General features: G+C 39.8%; 1 protein-coding gene across 2 annotated transcripts in view; it reads left to right on the top strand.

The window, feature by feature from the left end:
- The window catches only part of dhrsx (dehydrogenase/reductase (SDR family) X-linked), a 611413-nt gene that overhangs the window by 501613 nt on the left and 86593 nt on the right, over positions 1–23207 (top strand). For both annotated transcript variants that reach the window (XM_039743559.1, XM_039743558.1), the window contains exon 6: positions 6249–6456. In XM_039743559.1, coding sequence (XP_039599493.1) covers positions 6249–6456 — 208 coding nt within the window. The remainder of the gene's footprint in view (positions 1–6248; positions 6457–23207) is intronic.

The following is a 23207-nucleotide window of genomic DNA, read 5'->3' as shown; positions in this document are numbered from 1 at the left end:
ATATTTTCCATACCAAAACACACTAACATTCCCCATCATGCACATCACTGTAATTTCCACACAGGAAATCTCCATGTAAAGTCACCCTAGCTAAACATACATCTTTGACTTGTAAATGGTGTGTCCTAAGTGAGGATGAGCACACTTCAGGTGATTCTGTTTTAATTTTTCTTCAATAGAGATCCTTATTTAAATAGTAAATGATAGCCAGACAGAAACTAAACACCTTTATCCTTGAGTAAATTTCCCTAAAAGTGGAACACAATTTTATTTCACCAAATTGTCTTGTGAATTGAACCACCGAGCTTCGCTGTGAATTCAATTCATACAAGTTTTTTCGAATTATCACTAGTCATAATTAAACTTTATGTAGTTAACAAATGATATCACCATTAATCTTTTCATTCTGATGTCACATAGGCAAGCATGTTTTCATTTTATTTTTACATTTATTTGCTTTTATGCAAAAAACATCATCAAGGACAGCTCCCACCCTGGCTCTGATCTGTTGGCCCTGTTGCCCTCAGGGAGGTGCGCTACAGGTGCATCACAACAAGGACAAACAGACTCAAGAACAGTTTTTTTCCCATTCTAAACTCACACATGCACTGACTACACAGTCTAACCCCCCAACCCCTTCTATCTATCAACTGTGTAATATCCAATATCTAAATGATATTGATAATAACTGTGCAATATCTGTATACCGTACAATCTCATTACTCTCAGGGTCCAACATCCACTACTCACTGCACATGATCATCATTATTGTGCAATATTTAAATTATGTGCAATAACCCAATAGTGCAATAGTTATTATTCCTTCCATATGTATATAGCATCGCAGAACTTTTTTGTACCATTTGCACCAATCAAAACAGTTTGTCAACGGTGGCCGTCAGCCAAGGTCTAGAAACATCTCAAGGAGAAGTAAAGCAAACAGGATATGCCGGACCACAATTTGGAGTGCCACAATAAAGGGTCTGAACACTTATGCAAGAGAGATTTCAGTTTTCAATTTTTAATGAAACTGGCAAACCTTTCGAAAAACATGTTTTCACTTTGCCATTATGGGATATTAAGTGTAGATTGATAGGCAAAAATGGCAAGTGTATCCATTTAAAATTAAAATCTAAAACACAATAAAGTGTGCAGAAAATGGTCTGAATACCTTCTGAATCTATCTATCTATCTATCTATCTATCTATCTATCTATCTATCTATCTATCTATCTATCTATCTATCTATCTATCTATCTATCTATCTATCTATCTATCTATCTATCTAAGCAAAGGTCTGTAATACAGTTTACATATTTGTAGCTAAAGATCCCCAGAGTGAAAAAATGAGTCACGTGTATTAAAATAGTTTTTATTCCTAAGCTTTCAATAACCTACCAGGTGTCTTCATCAGAGGAAAATAATTAGACATACAGGAATCAAAGGTAATATATAGCAGGTGAATGGTGGGCATTGAGGGGGAGGTTGTAAGCGGTGGGGGTGGATTAATAAGGTGGGTTTCAGAAGGTGTTGGTCATAAAATCTTTTTTTTATTATTTAGATGTTCTTCTCTGATCTTGTATGATGACCTAGTCCAGTCTCTCGATCAGTGCCGTTTTATTTTCAGAAAGGATTTCTTCCGTACGAAGTGGCAGGTGAATTACTGTCAACAAAGCACAGGCACCTGAGAAATAAACTGAAATGTTTCTCACTCGTGATTTTTCTGTCCATACGGTAAAGTTTTTGTTGACCAGCATATTCCGATTTCAGACGTTTAAATTACATCTTGATATACAACAAGTGCAAAGAAAGGCGGCACAGTAAATTGATTTCTGTTTCACATGCTTTACGTGCCCATAATACCCGCATATGCGGGGTTCAAGTCCAAGTGTCTGTCAATGGCATTTTCATTAGAGACCCACGATTCAGCCAGCTCTCTGGCACTCTTAGTGTTGGCCCTGAATTTTACTTTCACAGTGCCCCAGTTAAACGTGTGCCCGGTAGAACTTGTACGTGTGTAAATCAGAGACCGTTGGTCTTTCCTTATGATGGCACTGTGATGTTCTTATATACGTGTTGAGAGTCTTTTAGATGTTTGTTCCACGTATACTGCATGGAATGCTGTAAATTGTGTTTCTTGTCCCTGTGGATGACATTTTGCTTTTGCAATTGAAAAAGGACGGTCTGGAAAGTTTCTGCTGGTTTGTGTTCTATCAAGATGCCAGGACAGGTGCTGTACTTTCTGACACACCACAAGGATAAGGGAGGGTGTGGTAAGTGCGGTGGGGGACCAAGCTGGAGTCTACTGTTCACTGAGAACTGGGGCATCTCCTATGTAACCATTGTTTAATGAATGTCTTGGGGAAGCTATTTGATTTGAACAAACGAAAAACATCATGTCTTTCATTCTTTTTTGTGTCCATTGTGCTACAATGGGTGTTAATCCTTTTGAACAATAACACAACTCTGTTTATGCGATGAAGGGTGGTTGCTGGAAAAGTGTCATATTTTTTTAGCATAGGAATCCTTGTGATAAACACAATTAATTGAACCGGTGTTGTTACCTCGTTCAAGAGAAATGTCAAAGAAACTGATGCATCTGTTCATTTCTTTTTCTATTGTGAACTGGATTGCGTGGAACACTGAGTTGATGTGGCTGTAGGATTCACTCAGCTGGTTACTTTTTAATATGACGAATGTGTCATCGATGCAGTGTGTCCAGAGTATAAGTTTGTATATATCCTGCCTTATGTCTCTTGATGCTTGGATAGTCACCATCTCCTCATGAATTGTTGACTTAAATGTTGTCACATACTATAAGTTTAACATTTTCAGACTTTCTGTTGTTCGAGCAGCATACTAAATAGCACAGTTAGCACAGGCTGAAATTTGTAATTTTCCGAATAGAGCATTTAAAACCCTCAGGATGGTGATAATTCAACAAATAATATATTCCTTGACTAATTAATGCATTTTCTTGTCAAGGTTCATGGCACGCTGTTCATTGAGGAGTAAATGTTTTGTTAATGTCATGTTCATTGACTGTCAGTGTAACTAGAGGGGAGATGATTCACAGGTCATTTGTAGTGACATATAACTGTAAATCCGTGGCACAGAAAGGCATAGGGTCTCTTATGATTGTTGAACTCTAATCCAGAAAAGTATTAAATAAATGCTTCTTCAGTCAAGCACACTTGCCTTTTTGAACATGGCATGATAATAGTACCCCTTAGCTATTAACAAAATACATGAACCAAAAGTGATTTTGTCATCCTTGATAGTAGTCTGTCTTTACAATCTCACATTAATAACATCACCCGGTCTGCATACTTCCACCTACGTAATATTAATCGCATTATTTATTATTTGTTTGGTTTCCTTGAGTGCTTAGAAAGGCGCCCTGTATAAATAAAATGTATTATTATTACTATTATTTCTTTGATATAAGAAGCACCGTTATCAAATGTCTGACGCGTCACACTTTTAAATGGCCTCATTAATGTTTCTGTTTTCTGTTTCATTAACTGCTTCCATCAAATTAATTAATTATATAGTGCTGGATGAAATGTATTTTGAAACCACTCTTTTGGATTGCAAGAGTTACATTTAGCAACACCAAAAGAGCAAAACATGTTAGCAGGTCTGAAAATAAACAAAAGCCAAACCAGAACTTTACTAAGTCTGGGCTTCACAAACAGGCCTCACCCCAGGCAGCTTAGACCCAAACTCTCAGGCTTTTAAAGTTCAGAAATTTAAGAATACCCAAAAATGTCCTTCAGGGGTAGAGTGTAACTTTAACTTTCTGGCCATATTAAGAAAAATAAAAGACAGCTACTTTGTTTTTCAATACATTTTTTTTTTGCTTCTTCCTGAAGTATTTGTGTTCATCTATGTTTCTTTTCTGGGTTTTTCAAACCGAGGAATCCAATTTCAGCATTCATTTCTTATATTTAAAATTCTGACGTTTTGGTTTTTCTCGGGGAGTTGCCATTTCTGGCTTTGTGTTGTCAGTTTCCATAGTAGCATTCCCAGAATTCTCCAGGTTTGTGTGGCGAATGACGCCTTCAATTCAACCTTATAAAGTTCAGCAAGTTGACCTTCTCATTGTCTATCATCGGATAAGAACCCGTGCATTAGTGCCGATTGTTATTTTTGGATTATTTCCTGGCAAACAGAGCCTTTGTTAAGTTCTTGTTAATAGCATTAAACAACTGTAGTAACAACCTAATTTTTTGTGTGTATTTTGGCTCACATTATATTATTTTACCACCAGTAAAGGCGCACTGCATGATAACGTTCAGTGAGCACACTTGACTTGAGCATTCCTATTTTTCATCCTCTTTCTTTCTCTGTACGTTTAGTATTCGTTTGCTCAGAGGTTGATGCGCTTGCTGCTTTGTGAGCAGCTCTTGTTTTCTCCACCCTAGCGGCCCGCTTCTTCTCTTCTTTCATCTACATCCTTTCATGTTAAAACTGATTAAGTCAGTGCTTGTGTTGCAAATACTTTTCCTTAATTTTTCACTTAAGTTGGCACTTAAGTCTTCAATCTGCCACAAGAATGATTTAAGATATGGAGAGGTAGAGGAAGTGACGGTGAAGGTGATAAGGAAAGAGATTGGCGCCCATACTCATGCTCCGCACGGCCACTGCCGAGAGTTGATTCTACAGTAAAATAAAAAAGAGGAATAACCTTGGAGGTCAATCATCATCCTGAAAGCAGACAGTACACGTCACGTAGTATATGTGTACCATATTTCAGATCAAACGGTTTGTGAGCTACAGGTGATTTCTCAACTCACTTTTGACACCCACATTAAACATCTCTGTAAGTCATCTTTTTACCATCTCAGGAACATTGCTAAACTCAGTCCAACACTTACCCTGGCAGATGCAGAGAGGCTTGTCCATGCCTTTGTCTCGTCCAGGCTGGATTACTGTAATGCGCTCCTCATTGGGATTCCTGGCAAGAGTATCCAGAGACTCCAGTACATTCAGAACATCGCTGCCAGGATCCTGATAAGGGTGCAAAAGCATAGCCACATCACTCTTATCTTGAAAACCCTTCACTGGCTCCCTGTACCACTTAGAATTGAGTACAAGGTTCCCCTCCTTACCCATCAGTGCATCTATGGATCTGCTCCCCTGTATTTACAGGAACTCCTTATCCCTAATACTTCCTCATGCACCCTCCGCTCTGTGCATACCAACACTCTTCAAGTTCCCAGAACTAAGCTTAGCAGTATGGGTGATAGGGCCTTTTCTTCGGTGGCACCGAGGCTGACTACTTGAGAGCCCCACAGTCGACCGATGCCTTCAAACGAAACCTAAAACCTTATCTTTTTAGAAAGGCATTTTGTTAAATTATTTCTATAGATTTCTTGTTTGTTAATTTAATCTTATTTTGTAGCACTTTGAGATTGTTAAATATAAAGCGCGATATAAATAACATTTATTATTATTATTATTATTTAAAATCCTGGACAGACAAACGGACAGCCACGGTAGCGTATTAAATGTAAAGATAGTAGATTCCTTTTTGAAGTTTGTTTATTATTTTAATGTAAATTAAAAAGTTTTATTTTGTTACTGTTCCATTTCTTTGTTTATGTGTGACACGAAGTATGTGTCACGTGATCACACTTCACAGTATAAATATGCTGCTAATCATTTTACAAGTTGTGGATTAAACTCTTGCTCTTCAATTTTAAGTGTAGTTAGCTTATATGACAGGTGAGTCCTAGCATCAGATTTTATTTTTTTCATCTTTTACTCAGATTCCAGTATTGCCCATCTGTTTTGGTTGCCTTATCCTCCATCTCTTTGGCTCTGACCTGGCTTTCTTTTTTTCACCATGATCTCGTACTAAACAGTCCCATCTCCATGCTCGCAAATATCCTTTGATATTTGCATGTCGTAACAGCAACTAGCGGATGCACTGAAAGTAGCCCTTATTCTAAACTGTGATTGCAAATCTTATTAAGTCCACACACAGAGATTCATCTGTTAAGGTCCGGTTACTTATTAACTGGCCAGTAGACCACTAAAGAAAGTGTTTGTCCTAAAATGTTACCCAGTTAAGCCCTCCTTTACCGCTACCTTCTATATTGGGGACATACTGTAAAAAAAAAAAGTATATGAAAAACATAACAAAAGATATTCTTTCTTAATTTGTTTGTTTTTCAGGGTTTTTTAAAAAGATTTCATATTACAGGCCTGAATTCTAAATTGTTTCCTTTTTTTCTCTTCCAGTTGCTGTTATTCTCCCTATGGAGCGTATGCCCAAAGCAAGCTTGTTCTTGTCATGTTTACTTATCATCTGCAACAACAGCTTCTGACTGATGGGAGCCATGTGACAGCAAATGTGGTGGACCCCGGGGTGGTGAACACTGACCTTTACCAACATATCTCCTGGCCAGCCAAGCTCTGCAAGTGGATTGTGGCCTGGTTCCTCTTTAGGGTACTGTTTCAGGTTCTTTCTTTGATGCATTTTATGCCAGTTAAACAGTTTATTTGTTCCACCCGCTCTTACATGTAATTCACTGCTCAGTCTGTGAAGATAACATACGTCCAGACAGAGCTGCATACGGCACTTCTTCCTCGTCTGTCTATATTATTCAAGGCTGCAATAACAGGGGCTGTTGATTCACAGTTTTGACATGTGCTGGTGTGTGTTGGAGTTGTTAAGGAGGAGCTAAGTTAAAACTAACATTATAATCTGGAGATTCTTCAGGACTTTTTATTGTCATGCTTTTATTTTTATCTGTAATAATGCTGAAATATTTTATGTTTATGTGTTGTGGTCCCATTGTTCCTGGACTCATTCATGTTGTTTTCTTGAGCAAGACATGTTGCTGCTATGTGACAGCTGGCATCATGGCACATGATGTCACCAGGTTTTAATTATAAAATGGCAACATTCAGCACTGTTATTACACCTTGGTGGGTCAAAGACACCACCTAAAATTGTCATTATAGTTGGGGAAAAAAAATCCTAGTCAGATTAGTTCCTGAAAGTTTTTGGCTGTATTTATTGCACTTGGCTGTTTTTGCACTTGTTTTTGCCATCTTGGTTTCAGTATCAGATTTTCTCACTAGATATTCATGGTTTTGACCATTGCCTGCATTTTCATTATATATAGTGAGATTTCTATGAGCCTGACAACCCCAAAAACTGTGCTGTATGCTGAATGCTGAAACTCTGTTAACGCAGGCAGGGATTGGTTGTCCGCCGCCAGTGCAACTACAAGTTCACTGGCTCACCACGTAACACGTCTGTCACCCGGTGGTGACAAAGGGAACATTTAAAACTGGCTGCTAACCTGTCTCCTCTCTTGTGCTATGTGTTAGAAGGCTATGTGTTCTTTTGATTTGAGAATGGAGTGAATGATCCTTTTCTTTAAAAATTATCACTGTCTCCTTTTGAGTACAAAATCTTGGACCAAACTTTTCCAAACTCAGAATTATTGATTCAGAGAATGGTATGCTGAGCCAACTTCTCATCTTTATGACAGTTTATTTGGTAAGTGTCCTTAGGTAAATCAATAAAACCCCAGTCATAAAAACGATGAAGCCATTGTGGCTCCTGTCTGGATTAATGCCTTCATGTGGCATTCACTTCCCATGACCTGCCTGAATTTGCTGTCCTTTGGTCCTCGCTTCCTTTTTCACTTGCCAAATTTACACAAATATATATCTATACTAATAAAAGTTAAAGCCCTCACTCACTCACTCACTCACTCACTGACTCATCACTAATTCTCCAACTTCCCGTGTGGGTGGAAGGCTGAAATTTGGCAGGTTCATTCCTTACAGCTTCCTTACAAAAGTTGGGCAGGTTTTATATCGAAATTCTATGCGTAATGGTCATAACTGGAAGCAGTTTTTCTCCATTTACTGTAATGGAGATGAGCTTCAACGCCGTGGGGGCGGAGTTTCGTGTGACATCATCACGCCTCCCACGTAATCACGCAGTACATAGAAAACCAGGAAGAGCTCCAAAAAGCGCTTAAGAAAACATGCATTATATAATTGAGAAGGCAGCGAAACAATAAGAAGCGAGCGAGTGACATATACAACCATATTAATGAGTTCTGCTACTTCGGAAACAAAGTACGATGTAAACCTACACTTTAAATTAAGTTCATAGACAGGCTGCCGCTGGCGTTTGTAATTTAGTGCCTGCCCATATAAGGCCGTCCGTCAGCGGCAATCCAATAGCAAACTCCCACTAAATATTCACGGGTGAAGGAATGTGCTTATGGAGAGGAAGATGAGATGGTCAGGGTGCTGTATATGTACTGTTTAAATATATATGTGTGTGTGTGTATATATATATATATATATATATATATATATATAAACTGCTCAAAAAAAATTAAAGGAGCACTTTGAAAACACATCAGATCTCAATGGGAGAAAGAAATCTTCCTGGATATCTATACACATATAGACTGGGTAATGTGTTAGGAACGAAAGGATGCCACATCGTTTGATGGAAATGAAAATGATCAACCTACAGAGCCCTGAATTCAAAGACGACCCAAAAATCAGAGTGAAAAAATTATGTGGCAGGCTAGTCCATTTTGCCAAAATTTAATTGCAGCAACTCAAAATTGCACGCAGCACTTTGTATGGCCCCTGTGTTCTTTTATACATGCCTGACAACATCGGTGCATGCTTCTAATGAGATGACAGATGGTGTTGTGGGGGTTCTCCTCCCAGATCTGGACCAGGGCATCACTGAGCTCCTGGACAGTCTGAGGTGCAACCTGGTGGCATTGGATGGACCAAAACATAACGTCCCAGAGGTGTTCTATTGGATTTAGGTCAGGAAAGTGTGGTGGCCAGTCAATGGTATCAATTCCTTCATCCTCCAGGAACTGCCTGCATACTCTCACCACATGAGGCCAGGAATTGTCGTGTACCAGGAGCCACTGTACCAGCATAGGGTCTGACAATGGGTCCAAGGATTTCATCCTGATACCTAATGGCAGCCAAGGTGCCTTTGTCAAGCCTATAGCGGTCTGTGTGATCCTCCATGGATATGCCTCCCCAGACAATCATTAACCCACCACCAAACTGCTCATGCTGAATGATGTTACAGGCAGCATAATGTTCTCCATGGCTTCTCCAGACCCTTTCACTTCTGTCACGTGCTCAGGGTGAACCTGCTCTCATCTGTAAAAAGCACAGGGCACCAGTGGTGCATCTGCCAATTCTGGTATTCTATGGCGAATGCCAGTCGAGCTGCATGCTGCTGGGCAGTGAGCTCAGGGCCCATTAGAGGACATGGGGCCCTGGGGTCACCCTCATGAAGTCTTTCTGGTTGTTTGGTCAGAGACATTCACACCAGTGGCCTGCTGGAGGTCATTTTGTAGGGCTCTGGCAGTGCTCATCCTGTTCCTCCTTGCCCAAAGGAGCAGATACTGGTCCTGCTGATGGGTTATGGACCTTCTATGGCCCTCTCCAGCTCTCCTAGAGTAACTGCTTGTCTCCTAGAATCTCCTCCATGCCCTTGAGACTGTGCAGGGAGACACAGCAAACCTTCTGGCAATGACACGTATTGATGTGCCATCCTGGAGAAGTTGGACTACCTGTGCAACCTCTGTAGGGTCCAGGTATCACCTCATGGTACCAGTAGTGACACTGACTGTAGCCAAATGCAAAACTAGTGAAGAAACAGTCAGAAAAGATGAGGAGGGAAAAATGTCAGTGGCCTCCACCTGTTAAACCATTCCTGTTTTGGGGTCATCTCATTGTTGCCCCTCTAGTGCATCTGTTGTTAATTTCTTTAACACCACAGCAGCTGAAACTGATTAACAATCCCCTCTGCTACTTAACTGACCAGATTAATATCCCATAAGTTTCATTGACTTTATGCTATACTCTCATCAAAAAGTGTTCCTTTAATTCTTTTGAGCAGTATATATATATATATATATATATATAGAGAGAGAGAGAGAAGGTCTGCGATACGGTTTGCATATTTGCAGATGGAGATCCACAAAGGGAAAAAAATGAATCACGTATCATAAAATAGTTTTTATTCCTGAGGTTTCAACCCCTACCAGGGGTCTTCATCAGAGGATAATGCTTAGACTTACAAGAATCAAAAGCAATATATAGCAATAACTTACGGGGGGGTGGGGGTGGTTAAGTGGTGGCTAGGGGGGAAAGGGGCTATTGGGTGTAAAGTCTTGTTAATTATGAGTAAGTTCTTCTTAAGTTTGCATATGCTGGATTTATGTCCAAGTGTCTGCTGATGGCGTTCTCATTTGATAATCAGGATTCAGACAGCTCTCTAGCACTTTTAGTATTGCCTTTAAATTTTACTTGTACATCATCCCAATTAAATGTATGTCCTGTTGATTTAGAATGTGTATAGATCAATGATGGTGAGTCCTTTCTTCTGACGGCATTGCGGTGTTCCTGTATACGTGTTGCGATTCTTTTTGAAGTTTGTCCAATGTTTACCGCTGAGCACGAACTGCATGGAATGCTGTGCAATGCATTTCGTGTTTCTGCTGACGATTTCTTGTTTTTAGCATTAAAGAGGACCGTGCACAGATTGTTCGTGGGTTTGTGTGCTATTCTGACACCTGACTTGGCCAGGATGCGTGCTGCACCTTCAGACACATTGTGGTGATAAGGGAGTGAGTGCCTGGCTTATCACCACAATGTGTCTGAAGGGCTGGATTTTTGGGACAGGCCTGGATGTCGATGATTTATAGTCACAGTCATTCATTCTCACAGCTGATGCTGTGTCCAGTCATCTTATCATGTACGTTCCTCACTTGTCTTCTCAAATTATCTTTGCTGTGTTGAATTCAAAAAATGTGAAAGATGAAATGATAAAGTGTGGGTAAACAGTTTTATTAAATGGTGTTTAATGAAGGGGCAATGTCTTACTAGGGTTTGTTTTGATGACTAATGTTATTATTACACTAATGCTGTCAATTGTCAAGTATTTTGATGTTATTTAAGTGAAAATGGAGGTCATTTTTGAGGTCAGGGAAAGTTTAAACATTTTTTTTTCATTTACATTAATGGTAATTATGGATTTGCATTATGGAAATTGTGTAGTTTACCACAATGGATTAGTGTGTAATATGTACTGTATATGCAATTTTCCTGTGTATCATATTAATTAATCCTTCTGGTCATTGCAGTAACACATCAGTTAACACTGCTGTCTTCCCATTTTAAATTCCATGCCTAATCGTTCATCGTGTGTAGTTTGCACAGTTTCTGGGGGTTTTCTTCTTGCCATGCTAGATTTCCTACCCGCATATTATCTTAAAATCTAAATTGTCCCTTTGTGACTGTGACTGCATGCGTGCATCAGATGGCCCTGTGATGGACTCGTGCCCCATTCACATTTGTTTCCTGTCATGCATCTCTTGCTGATGAGACAGACTGTGGTGTGTAGCAACCTTGAATTGAATTAAGGAGCCATGACGATGTGATTCTTCATGAGAGCAGTTTTCTAATTATTGAATTGGGTTCATTTTTTGGTGATGCTTTTCCTTTGCAGACTGCAGATCTAAAGTAAATGAGCAGGTTGTCAGTGTCACGCCCTTCATTTCAAGACTTATATAAGAAGATCTTGGTTTCTGCCTACAGTTAACTTATTTAATGTTTTTTTTTTATTATTATTGGAAAGAAGAAGTGGTGTACTGTCAATCACCTCCACACTACAGGCTCTTGGATTTGTGTGCTGCTAGATAAGTCTGGTGAATATTTATCTCCAGCAGCCACTGTGCTGTCAGTCTGTGTTTTCAGGCAAGAAGCTAGCTGCCTCTCGAGTTTTTCCCGTCAGATATCATCTGTGATCTTGTGGGTTGTGTAACAGCTAAGGCAGTGAATTGGTACCAAATCAGCATCAGAGAGAGGCATTTTTATTTATTGATATTCCAGAGCCTACTTATTTATGCACTAGCAAGTAAAGTAAACACAGAACTAAAGCCAAAGGAATTACAGTTAATAAATTTCAAGTCTTGTTTAACTGACGTGCACAGTTGTGGTGAGAGAAAAGTTCTGATTATAGCTCTTATTGTTCAGTTCAAAAAGACATTAGTTCTCACTTATCTTTTTCCTTTTGTTAGTGTTACAGTATGTATTGATGGTCTCATCTTCCAATGAGGGACTTGCAGTTTTTAATTATTCTTCCACTTCCTCTTCATTTTTCCCACTTCTATATGGAGTCAATATTCTTGATCAACCTTCTACTAACAGTTTGGTCCTGCACCTCTTCCCCAAACCAACCCTTTCCCTTCAGATCTTCTTTTACTTTATCCCTCGCTTTCTCTTCCCCTGTACTTCCATTCCCATCTCTCTTTTGCCCACACATTCATTGCCTCTCCTCATCACTTGTCCATGCCACTTCAAACCACTTTCCTGTACTTTAATCAATATCTCTGCCAATTTTGTTGTACCTGTGATTGTCTCAATTCTTATTATGTCCTTTTTTGTAACTCCACACTTCCATCTCAACACTCTTATTTCCTCCTCGCCTAACTTCTTCTCCTGTGCTCCCTTTACTGCCCATGTTTAGCTCCATACATCATTGCTGGTCTTACCACTGTCTTTAAAGCCTTACCTGTAACCTTTGCCTTGATTTTTTCGATCACACAATACTCCTGATACAATCTTCCAATTGTTCCATCAATACATTGTGGTCTATGGGTTGTCTCTTCATCAAATGTTCTATCTTTGGCTACCACTGATCCTACATATTTAAATTGTATCCACTCTTTTCAAAAGCTCCCCCTGCAGGCTAACTTTTGAATCCTGATTATATTTCATATATTCTGTCTTCTTCCTGTTTATCTTCAACCCTCTATCTTCCAATGCCCTTCACCTTTCTTCCAACGTCTTCTTCACTTCCACTTTTCTGGTGCTACACAACATATTGTCATCAGCAACAAGCCAGCAGCAGGGGCATTGGTCTTCTATTCTATGATTCAACACATCCATAACCAGATCAAAGAGGTAGGGACTTAATGAAGATCTATCAGCAGACCTCCTCTAACTGGGATCCTGTCTTTTATCCCAACACTCCTCTTAACCTGCATCCACACTCCCTCACACAAATCCTAGGTACTCCTCCCATACGTCTCTGGCCTTCATTTCTCTCTCATGAACCTCCAGACCTCTTGACATCGTACTCCATCATAAGCCTTCTCCAAACCAATAATCACCATATGCAAACTAATTTTTGACTTTTGTGTTTATATCATGGGGTTGGTCAACTTTAATACCCTAAGCTTATGACACACACAGAAAGAAACACACACACACACACTCTCATAGCCTCTATCCATATAAGCCCTGATTATGAGTGGTGCCTACACAGCTTGTCACTTCTCAGTGCTCCACACAGGGGCTCATAGCTTTAGCATGAACAAAACACACAGATGTCCTTGACTAGAACCTAGACCTAAGACTGACGTCACTTGGTCCCTGAGAATAACCCAGGCACATAAAGGTAGGCACACCTTCACAATCTCTCAGAATATGAACCTAGACACTAAAGACTTGCACACATTCTCTGAGAATAACTTGGACACATGGAGGCCGATATACCTTAGGTAAAGCCACTTACTATCCAGTGATACATTACTCCCTTCATGTTGTCCTCTGTTGGGGCAAGCCCCTCTCCCCAACCGGCCAACATCCATGTAATCCAACTAGACGACAACACATGAAATACCCTGTCATTAACATAGAGGGTAATGTAGAATCTTTATAAATAAAAGATTTATTAATACAAAAATGTTCTTAAATAACATTCCATGGAGCACAAAATGGCATTAAGGAGTTGCCAGCAAAGGCAATATAAGGTTAACAAAGTCCAAATACGAAAGTTAAAAAAACAGAGCAGAAGGTCAAAAATCCAGTGATCACAGTAGGAAAAGTAACGACACAATAAACACTCACCACTCCCTTAACATTCAAATGAATCCTCAAAAACAGTGGGAAATTCTGCTTTTTACATTCCCTGGTGGGCGGCACGGTGGCGCAGTGGTAGCGCTGCTGCCTCGCAGTTAGGAGACCCGGGTTCGCTTCCCAGGTCCTCCCTGCATGGAGTTTGCATGTTCTCCCCGTGTCTGCGTGGGTTTCCTCCGGGCACTCCGGTTTCCTCCCACAATCCAAAGACATGCATGTTAGGTGGATTGGCGATTCTAATTTGGCCCTAGTGTGTGCTTGGTGTTTGTGTGTGTCCTGCGGTGGGTTGGCACCCTGCCCAGGATTGGTTCCTGCCTTGTGCCCTGTGTTGGCTGGGATTGGCTCCAGCAGACCCCCCTGACTTGTATTCGGATTCAGCGGGTTAGAAGATGGATGGATGGACATTCCCTGGTGGTGATGGGGAACCACCCACATAACAAAGGCTTAGAGACAAAACCACAGAGAAGGAATAATGCAAATAATTAACAAAGGTAACATTAATAAATTAATGATGATAATGTAATAAGCACAGTTAGACAGGAAGGAAGTAAACACCCATACACGTTTCAGAGGTTTGAAACCGATGAACTATTATTTATTGCTACCCAGGTAAACTCCCACTGTTCCAGCACTTTTTATTCGCTACCAGACTCATTTTAGTTCTAACACTGTTCGTCTTCAGCTCTAGTGTTACGGCCCTGAAGCACTCCACTTTTTTATATCTCATTGCCACACGTGCCGCTACACATGCTTGACTTCTGCCCCTCCTGCTCCTCAAGCCGAGGTATCTCATCAACATATCACATTGCACCTTCTGCCAATACAGTGCTGAGCTGCTGTCCAGCCCCATGACCCTCTGAGTCAGTCTGTGGCTGGACCATTACAATAATAATAATAATAAGTTTTATTTATAATAAAAAAAATTAAAAAACTAAAACCAAGACCTTGAAGTTCCACCTCTGGCTGAAAAATAAAATCTACTTCAGTCACTCAAGATGTACTGAAAAAGTATAGATATTTAAAAGCAATGAAAGACTTTTTAAGATCAAAATAATAGCAAATGAAATAAATGATAAGAGAGTAGTAAATAATAGTAAAGTCTACTTGTAAAGCTACACCTTTGCTTCAGAGTAAGGAAACCTTAAGCAGTATTTTCCATGAAGTCAGCAGGCAAAGAAATGTCAGCTTTAGAGGAGAAGTTGTCTTGTTGACCGACGTTTAAGTTCAGCATTCCCTCTGAGCCATGGACGGTGTCTTTATGTCCAGGTGAATGGAGTCTTTCTGATGGAATGGAGTCTTTTTCCGTGATGTCACTCTCTCCCTCTTTGAGACAGGCCTATCGTTATGCCTCGTGAGGTTACAGATCTTGTGATGTTACACATAGGTCATGGGCTGGCAACTCTGAAGATGGACGGCTCTGCCTAAAAGCTTTTATCATTCCCCTTCTATTAGCAACATTTACAGAAGCTAAAGAAAATAAAATTCTACCTCAAACTTTTCGCCAAACATTAATTACTGTCTTTCCTAAACAAAATAAGGACGTATTACAATGTGCATCGTACAGACCAATCTCACTTCTGATTCATGATGTTAAGATACTGTATAAAGTCCTAGTTTGAAGGACTGAGAAAGTTCTGCCTTTGATAACATCACAAGGCCAAACTGAATGTATTAAAGGCAGACACTTAGCTTCCAATCTTCGATGCCTGTTTAATGTAATATATTCACCAAAAAAGTCAAACACCCCGGAGATATTATCATCATTGGATGCAGAAAAATCATTTGACATGGTTGAATGGAACTTACCTTTTCACTACATTGGAAAAATTTGGGTTTGGCCCAAACATTTGTGCATGGATCAAATTACTGTATAACAACAACAACATTTATTTATATAGCACATTTTCATACACACAGTAGCTCAAAATGCTTTACATAAAAAAGAATAGAAAAATAAAAGACACAATAAGAAAACAAAATAAGTCAACATTAATTAACATAGAATAAGTAAGGTCCAATGGCCAGGGTGGACAGAAAAAACAAAAAAAAAACTCCAGACGGCTGAAGAAAAAAAATAAAATCTGTAGGGATTCCAGACCATTAGACTGCCCAGTCCCCTCTGGGCATTCTACGTAACATAAATGAAACAGTCCTCTTTGGATGTAGGGTTCTCACGGAAGGACTTGATGATGATGGTCACGTAGACTTCTGCCTTTTAATCCATCCATCATTGTTGGAGCATCATGAAGCTTTGAGTAGGTGTAGGTGGTGCAGGCCACCAACACAAAGAAACTGGAAAAAGAAACAGAAGAGAGAGTAGGGGTCAGTACGGATTTTAGAGCCACCATGAATAGTTATTATGAAGAACTGAACATACAGAGTATCAGGATTAAATTAAATTGAAGTTATAAAAAGGCCATGTTAAAGTAATGTGTTTTCAGCAGTGTTTTAAAGTGCTCTACTGTATCAGCCTGGCGAATTCCTATTGGCAGGCTATTCCAGATTTTAGGTGCATAGCAGCAGAAGGCCGCCTCACCACTTCTTTTAAGTTTTGTTCTTGGAATTCTAAGGAGACACTCATTTGATGATCTAAGGTTACGATTTGGAATATAAGGTGTCGGGCATTCCGATATATAAGATGGGGCTTGATTATTTAAGGCTTTATAAACCATAAGCAGAATTTTAAAGTCAATCCTGAATGACACAGGCAACCAGTGTAGTGACATTAAAACTGGAGAAATGTGTTCGGATTTTCTTTTCCTAGTTAGGATTCTAGCAGGTGCATTCTGCACTCGTTGCAAACGATTTATGTCTTTTTTGGGTAGTCCTGAGAGGAGTGCGTTACAGTAATCTAGTCAACTGAAAACAAATGCGTGAACTAATTTCTCAGCATCTTTCAAAAATATAACAGGTCTAACTTTTGCTATGTTTCTTAGGTGAAAAAATGCTGTCCTAGTGATCTGATTAATATGCGATTTAAAATTCAGATTACAGTCAATAGTTACCCCTATGTTTTTTATTTCCGTCTTAACTTTTAATTCTAATGTATCCAGTTTATTTCTAATAGCCTCATTGTATCCATTATTGCCAATCACTAAGATTTCAGTTTTCTCTTTATTTAACTTGAGAAAGTTACTATTCATCCATTCTGAGATACAAGTCAGACATTGTGCTAGTGAATCAAGAGAATCAGGGTCATCAGGTGCTATTGATAAGTACAGCATAGCTGTGGTAGCTCACGTTGTGCCCTGAGATAATCTGACCTAACGGAAGCATGTAGATTGAGAAGAGCAGCGGACCCAGGATAGAGCCTTGTGGAACACCAAAAAAAGACGCGTTGAATTTAGGAGAATACTAGAACTTGAGAATCTCCATGAATAACAACGGCGAGATACTCAAAGGACTTGAACTTACCAAAACTGACATCTTTACGTTTTAACCGGCTCGAGTAAATGTTTGCCAAAATGCCTCCCCTTTTCCCCTGGCGGTACGCACGAGTAAAACTGTAATCCGGAGGCGCAGATTCGATTAAAACAGCCGCCGCCGTCTTAGTTAAGCCACGTTTCACTTAGTGCAATAAAATCAATTTATTTTTATCACTAATAAGATTGTTGATAAAAAACATTTTGTTAGTTAAAGCTCTAACATTTAATAGTGCCATATTTAATGTTTCGGAGGTGCAGAGATGAATACTATGTGCGTTATTGATATTTGGAATAGGAACTAAATTATTTTTATTAGCGCCGCTCTGTGTGTATTTTTTGTTTAATCTGTGATTTGTTTTTATAGTTTTAATACATTGTTCCTCTAAAATAGTAATTTTAATTAGATTATTGGAGTTTATGCCGTATTTCCTAGATTTTCTACGTGCATTGAAATTGCTTATTACAGTATTAATGTTGTACACTTTAATGGAAGATACTGTTAAACACTCATCATGTCCTACCACAACAGTATCATTTCGGAAGGGGTTAAGAGCAGAGGTAGATAGTCAAGATAAACGAATTACCTTTGATACGTTTTCGGAGAGGACCCGGGCGCCGAAACTGTTCAGATGCAGGCCATCACGCTTGAAGAAATGCAGCCTTTATAAAAAGAGATTCCAATTGTTGATGAAACCGAAATCTTTCTTCTTGCAGAAACCCTGTAGCCAGTTGTTCAATCCTAGTAGACGACTGTAGTACTCAATAACAATCCAGAAGCTTCAGTTTGTATTAACAACATCAATTCAGACTACTTTAAACTAGAACCTGGTACCAGACAAGGATTCCCCTTGTCATCACTGCTTTTTGCAATCACCATTGAGCCACTGGCAGTTCAGTGTTGAAATGCTTATGAGATAAAATGGATTATCAGAGTAGGACTGGAACAGAAAGTTTTTCTATATGCAGATGATATAGTACTGTATATATCAGACCCACAAAATACAGTGCCTGCAGTCCTAACAGCACTAACAGAATTTCAAAGGATTTCTGGTCTCAGAATCAATTTGAATAAAAGTGTATTCTTCCCAGCATTCAATATCACCTTCCCTTTTATCATCACACAATCAGTTTAAATACCTAGTTGTACACATCACAAGTAAATTTTAAGCTTTTTATCAACAAAATTTTGCCGTCTGTATGGAAAAAATTAGGCAAGACTTGCAAAGCTGGTCAACCCTTTATCTCACTCTAGCTGGAAGAATTAAGGTTGTTAAGATAAATATCCTTCCTAAGCTTCTGTTTTTATTTCATAACATTCCAATATACATTAATAGATCATTTTTTAAGAAACTAGACTCAAACATAACCTCATTTATTTGGAATTCAAAACATCCACGTATCCAAAGGGCGAACCTTAAAAGACCTAAGGCGGAAGGCAGCATGGCTCTACCTAACTTTCAATTTTATTACTGGGCAGCAAACATGCAAACTATAAAAGCTTTTATCATTAAAGGTTGCACAAAACTGTGGCAAGGTGCGCCATGGGATATGTGATATGACTTTTAACTTACTTGTAGTTGTATGTGTGTGAATTTCTCCTTGGGATTAATAAAGTATCTATCTATCTATCTATCTATCTATCTATCTATCTATCTATCTATCTATCTATCTATCTATGTAAAATATGTCTTTGTTATAGTTGAATAATCACTATTGGAAGGGAGTAGGTGGCAGTTCATTATTGGACGGTAGGGGTAATGAAGGTGGAAACACTTTTAAGTGAATCGGTAGATGCAGTGAGGAGGTCAGTTTTAGGTGATTGGATGGCGAGAGGTCAGATATTGGGAGCAGTCTGAGAAGAAAATGTAAGGTGATCATGGTCAAGGAGAAGGAGAGCATCAACCAGAAAATCATCAGGAAAGAGTTTTTTTTTTTTTCTGCAGACTTTAATATGTGATGAGCAGGAGAGGAACTGGGAGTGAGGCAGCAAATGGCCACTGGGAATACATCAGAAAGGTTGTGAGGTGGGATGTTGAAAGCACCATTGGGAGTACGAAAGGCGGAATGTGAGGTGGGTCAGGCAACGGAGATGCAATGCCAGTGGCTGGAACGGATTCTGGGAATACCTCTTTATGGTACAATGTGGTGAGGCAAGGTGGTGAGAGACTCTGCTGACACAGAGAAGAGGTAGAGATGCTGCCGCTGGGAGTAGCTTGGGTCCATGGGTGTGCCAGGTGGGAGTCTTCGGTGACTAGAGTATAGCAGGAAGTATACCTTTGATAATGATGGATGGACATATTCCTAACGATGTTCATGGTGGGTTGCCACATCTGGTGTCAGTGAAAACAGTGGTGGTAAAGGAGGTTTTACTCTCCTGGAGTGGGTGAGTTTGTTTTAAAAATTGACTTATTTTAACTTTTTCTAATTCCTTCCTGGATTTTTCCCATTTTATTATTTTTAACTGATTGGAGCATTTTACTTCACATCCTTTTCATTTCATTTCATTTTCCACCACTTATTCAATACTGGGTTACGCGGGCAACAGTCTTATAATTTAAGCTTATAGGACCCTTTTCCCCAGCTACACTTGCCAACTCATACTGTGGGATCCCAAGGCATTCCCAGGCCTTCTGGGAGATATAATCCCCCCAGTGAGCCCTGGGCCTTCCCTGTGGTCTCCTCCCTGCTGGTCAAGCCCATAAAACCTTGACAGGGAGGCATTCATATCAGATGCCTGAACCACGTCAGTTGGCTCCTCTCAATATGGTGGGTCAGCGGCTGTACTCCAAGCCTGTCCCGGATGTCTGTGCTTCTTACCCTGTTTCTAAGGGAGACTCCTGCCAACCTCCAGAGTAAGCTCATTTCAGCCTCTTGTGCCTGTGTTTAATTAATCGACTTTTGGTATATTTGCACAATAAACTTTATAACCTTTTTGTCCCTTATTCAAAGATACCTACTTTATGTCTCTCACTCTATGGTGAGTCCACCCTCAGTTTACAGATTACTTGGGGGTCAACATAATACCTGAGTGACTGGCATACACTAGCACAGTGACCCCTGACAAAAATACTTCATCCTTTTAGTGGTACTTATGTGTTTAGTCTTTACTTCCATCTGAAAGTTAAATTATGGGCTGCCTGATCATTCTGTACTGTATATGATATAAAAAGGAAATACACAAATTATATTGGATGAAAACTAAAACTGAAAACCTTCTTACTTTGCCACTCACAGCATTGCTCTTCACAGGATTTCTCAGCTCTGCTCTGTGTCCAGAGAGTTCATTTACAGTTCATCGCAGTCCATCTGCAAATGTATTAGATTGCAGTTTGCTTTTAAGATAGCGCCTTCAGTTCCAAAATGATTTTCCACTCCATAAGACTAGCATTGAATTATGCAAGTCTGAGAAATTATTGCATGATGGTTCAATTCCTGGTTTAGCCCTTCAATGTGAAGTCTGCCAGGTTTTCACCCACTCTTTGTGGCAAGTTGGTAAATGCCTCAAAGTTTCCCACATGCGGACTAGTAGTGCCTTCTGTTTGATTCTACCAGGGTGTGTTCCAGGCCCTCTCTATCCTCAGTTTAATTAAGCTGGCTTGTAACTGTTGTATAAATTCATAGACTGGGCAACATAGCAGCTAATGCTGCTGCCTCAGATCTCCAGAGGTTTTTGAATATTGGCCCAGACAGTGCGAGTATGGATTTTACATTCATCCTATATCTGCATGGCTTTTCTTCCCTCACCCTGTAGGTGGGCATTTTAGGTGAAATCTTACCTCTAGTTTGAAACTTGTGGTATATGAGGGTGTGTGAGCATAACTTTGGAGTGACACCCTGTCCGAAGTTGGTTCTTCAGTTGTGCCTATTACTGCCAGGGTAGCCTCCAGATCTGTCTGACCCCAAAATTGGAATATGCAGACTCACAAAGTGAATGGATGGTCTTCAAGTTGAGTAAATGAATATGTTTATGTATATTTATACATAATTTAGGTATGTTTATCTAAAATCTCAGCCTAATGGCTCCCTTTTCAAATAAGGATGAAATGTTTACTCGATGTTCCATTTATCTGTATGTGTATTTTGATGTTTTGCTCTTTTCTAAGATTTTCTGGAGTAAAACTATAGTCTTGAAAACAGAGCCACCTGAAAGAACATGAATATTGACCGAATTTCACTGAACGATGTACATGTGACAATATTAATACTCAAGGTCGTCTTAACGTATGGGCATAATGGACACTGTCCAGGGGCCCCAGGAGGTTTCTGATTCCTATGTATGTTTCTGTTTTGCTGTCAGTATCGCACCACACTACTTTTCCTCTGGGCCTATGATGCTGGTAATAAGGCCCTGCTACTACTAGACAGATACACAGAAGATAAAAGACTTGTGAAGATTGTGCACTTGAGAGAAAGAAAAGTAATGTGCCACCAAACACTTCACAAAGCTTATATTCTGTTGTGTGGAGCTTCCATTATAAAAGAGCTGATGAAGTAAAGCAGTTTAGTCCTTAAGGTCATACATTCTCTCCTTCATTTTTCATTTTTTCTCATTTAAACACGATCAATTTCTTTCTTTCTTTCTTTCTTTCTTTCTTTCTTTCTTTCTTTCTTTCTTGTTTGTCATTCTGCTGTTTGTATGTACAGTGCCCTCCATAACCTTTAGGACAAAGAAGCATTTTTCCCTTGATTTACCCCACTACTTTTACAGTTTAAAATTATAAATCAAACAGTTCAGAAGTGATTAAAGGCCACATTGCAGGCTTTCATTTAAGGGGATTTGCATACATTTTGGTCACACTATGTACAAATGACAATACCTTTTTTTACATTGCTCCCCTCCCTCCTGCCCATTTCAGGCCACTGTAATGTTTTGCCCACTTGAACAAAACCTTGTATGCTTTAAAGATATTCCAGCTTTTTGGGATTGTGTAAGATCAGCCTCAACACAGACAGACACCAAGACAGCCAATGTCCAAAACACATGCTTTTATTCTTCTTTTGCGTACACGGCACAAACACAGTGCACAAACCACCACAATACTCAGGCCTTCTTTTCCTCTGCCTCCTCCACTCCTCTCCTGCAAGTTCTGTCCACTGCCACCCAACTCCGGCTCCCTGAATGGAGTGAGGCGGCCCCTTTTATGGCACACCCGAATGTGCTGCAGGTGCTCCCTGATGATCTTCCGGCAGCACTTCCTGGTGTGGTGGAAGTGCTGCCCTTGCACCTGGAATCACTCCGGGCGTATCTGGTTCCTGTTCCAGCAGCACTTCCTGGTGTTTGCGGAAGTGCTGGAGTCCAAGGCTCGAGGGTGCTGCCCTCTTGCATGCCAGGGAAGATATTATGGCCCCTCTCCTGGTCCTTTCCTTCTCGAGGTGTCCCGGTGGGGCAAGGTCCTTGGTTGTCTGCCACAGGATGTAGTCATAGTTTAGCTAGGAGTGTCGGGGTAAGTCATGAACAAGATCACATTTTTATTTCAAGTGTTCAGTTTCAAAAGATTTGACCTGTTTTGAAGTTTGCGCAGTTTCAGTTTTAGATGATTTCCAAAATGTTGTTTTGCTTTGTGTGTGGTTCCATTGGCTGTTCCTCCAAGAATTGCTGTTAGAGTGTTGTTGTGTGGCCAAAACTACCTAAATGATGAGAGGAGATTTTATCCCAATTAGGTCTCGATGTGTGCCATTCCTAAAACATGTGACCCAAAGCGACAGTTGCCTGGCGACAGCATTAATTCTTAGGTTTTTGAAGTTCTTCCCTGATGCCATACTACACCAGTGATGTCACTAGACTACTCATTTCTGGTGATTTATATGAAAACAGCTGCACCATTTCACACCTTGA

Source organism: Polypterus senegalus, chromosome 2, assembly GCF_016835505.1.
Source record: "Polypterus senegalus isolate Bchr_013 chromosome 2, ASM1683550v1, whole genome shotgun sequence".
Lineage (NCBI taxonomy): Eukaryota > Metazoa > Chordata > Cladistia > Polypteriformes > Polypteridae > Polypterus > Polypterus senegalus.
This window is presented reverse-complemented; position numbering and strand designations above follow the sequence as displayed.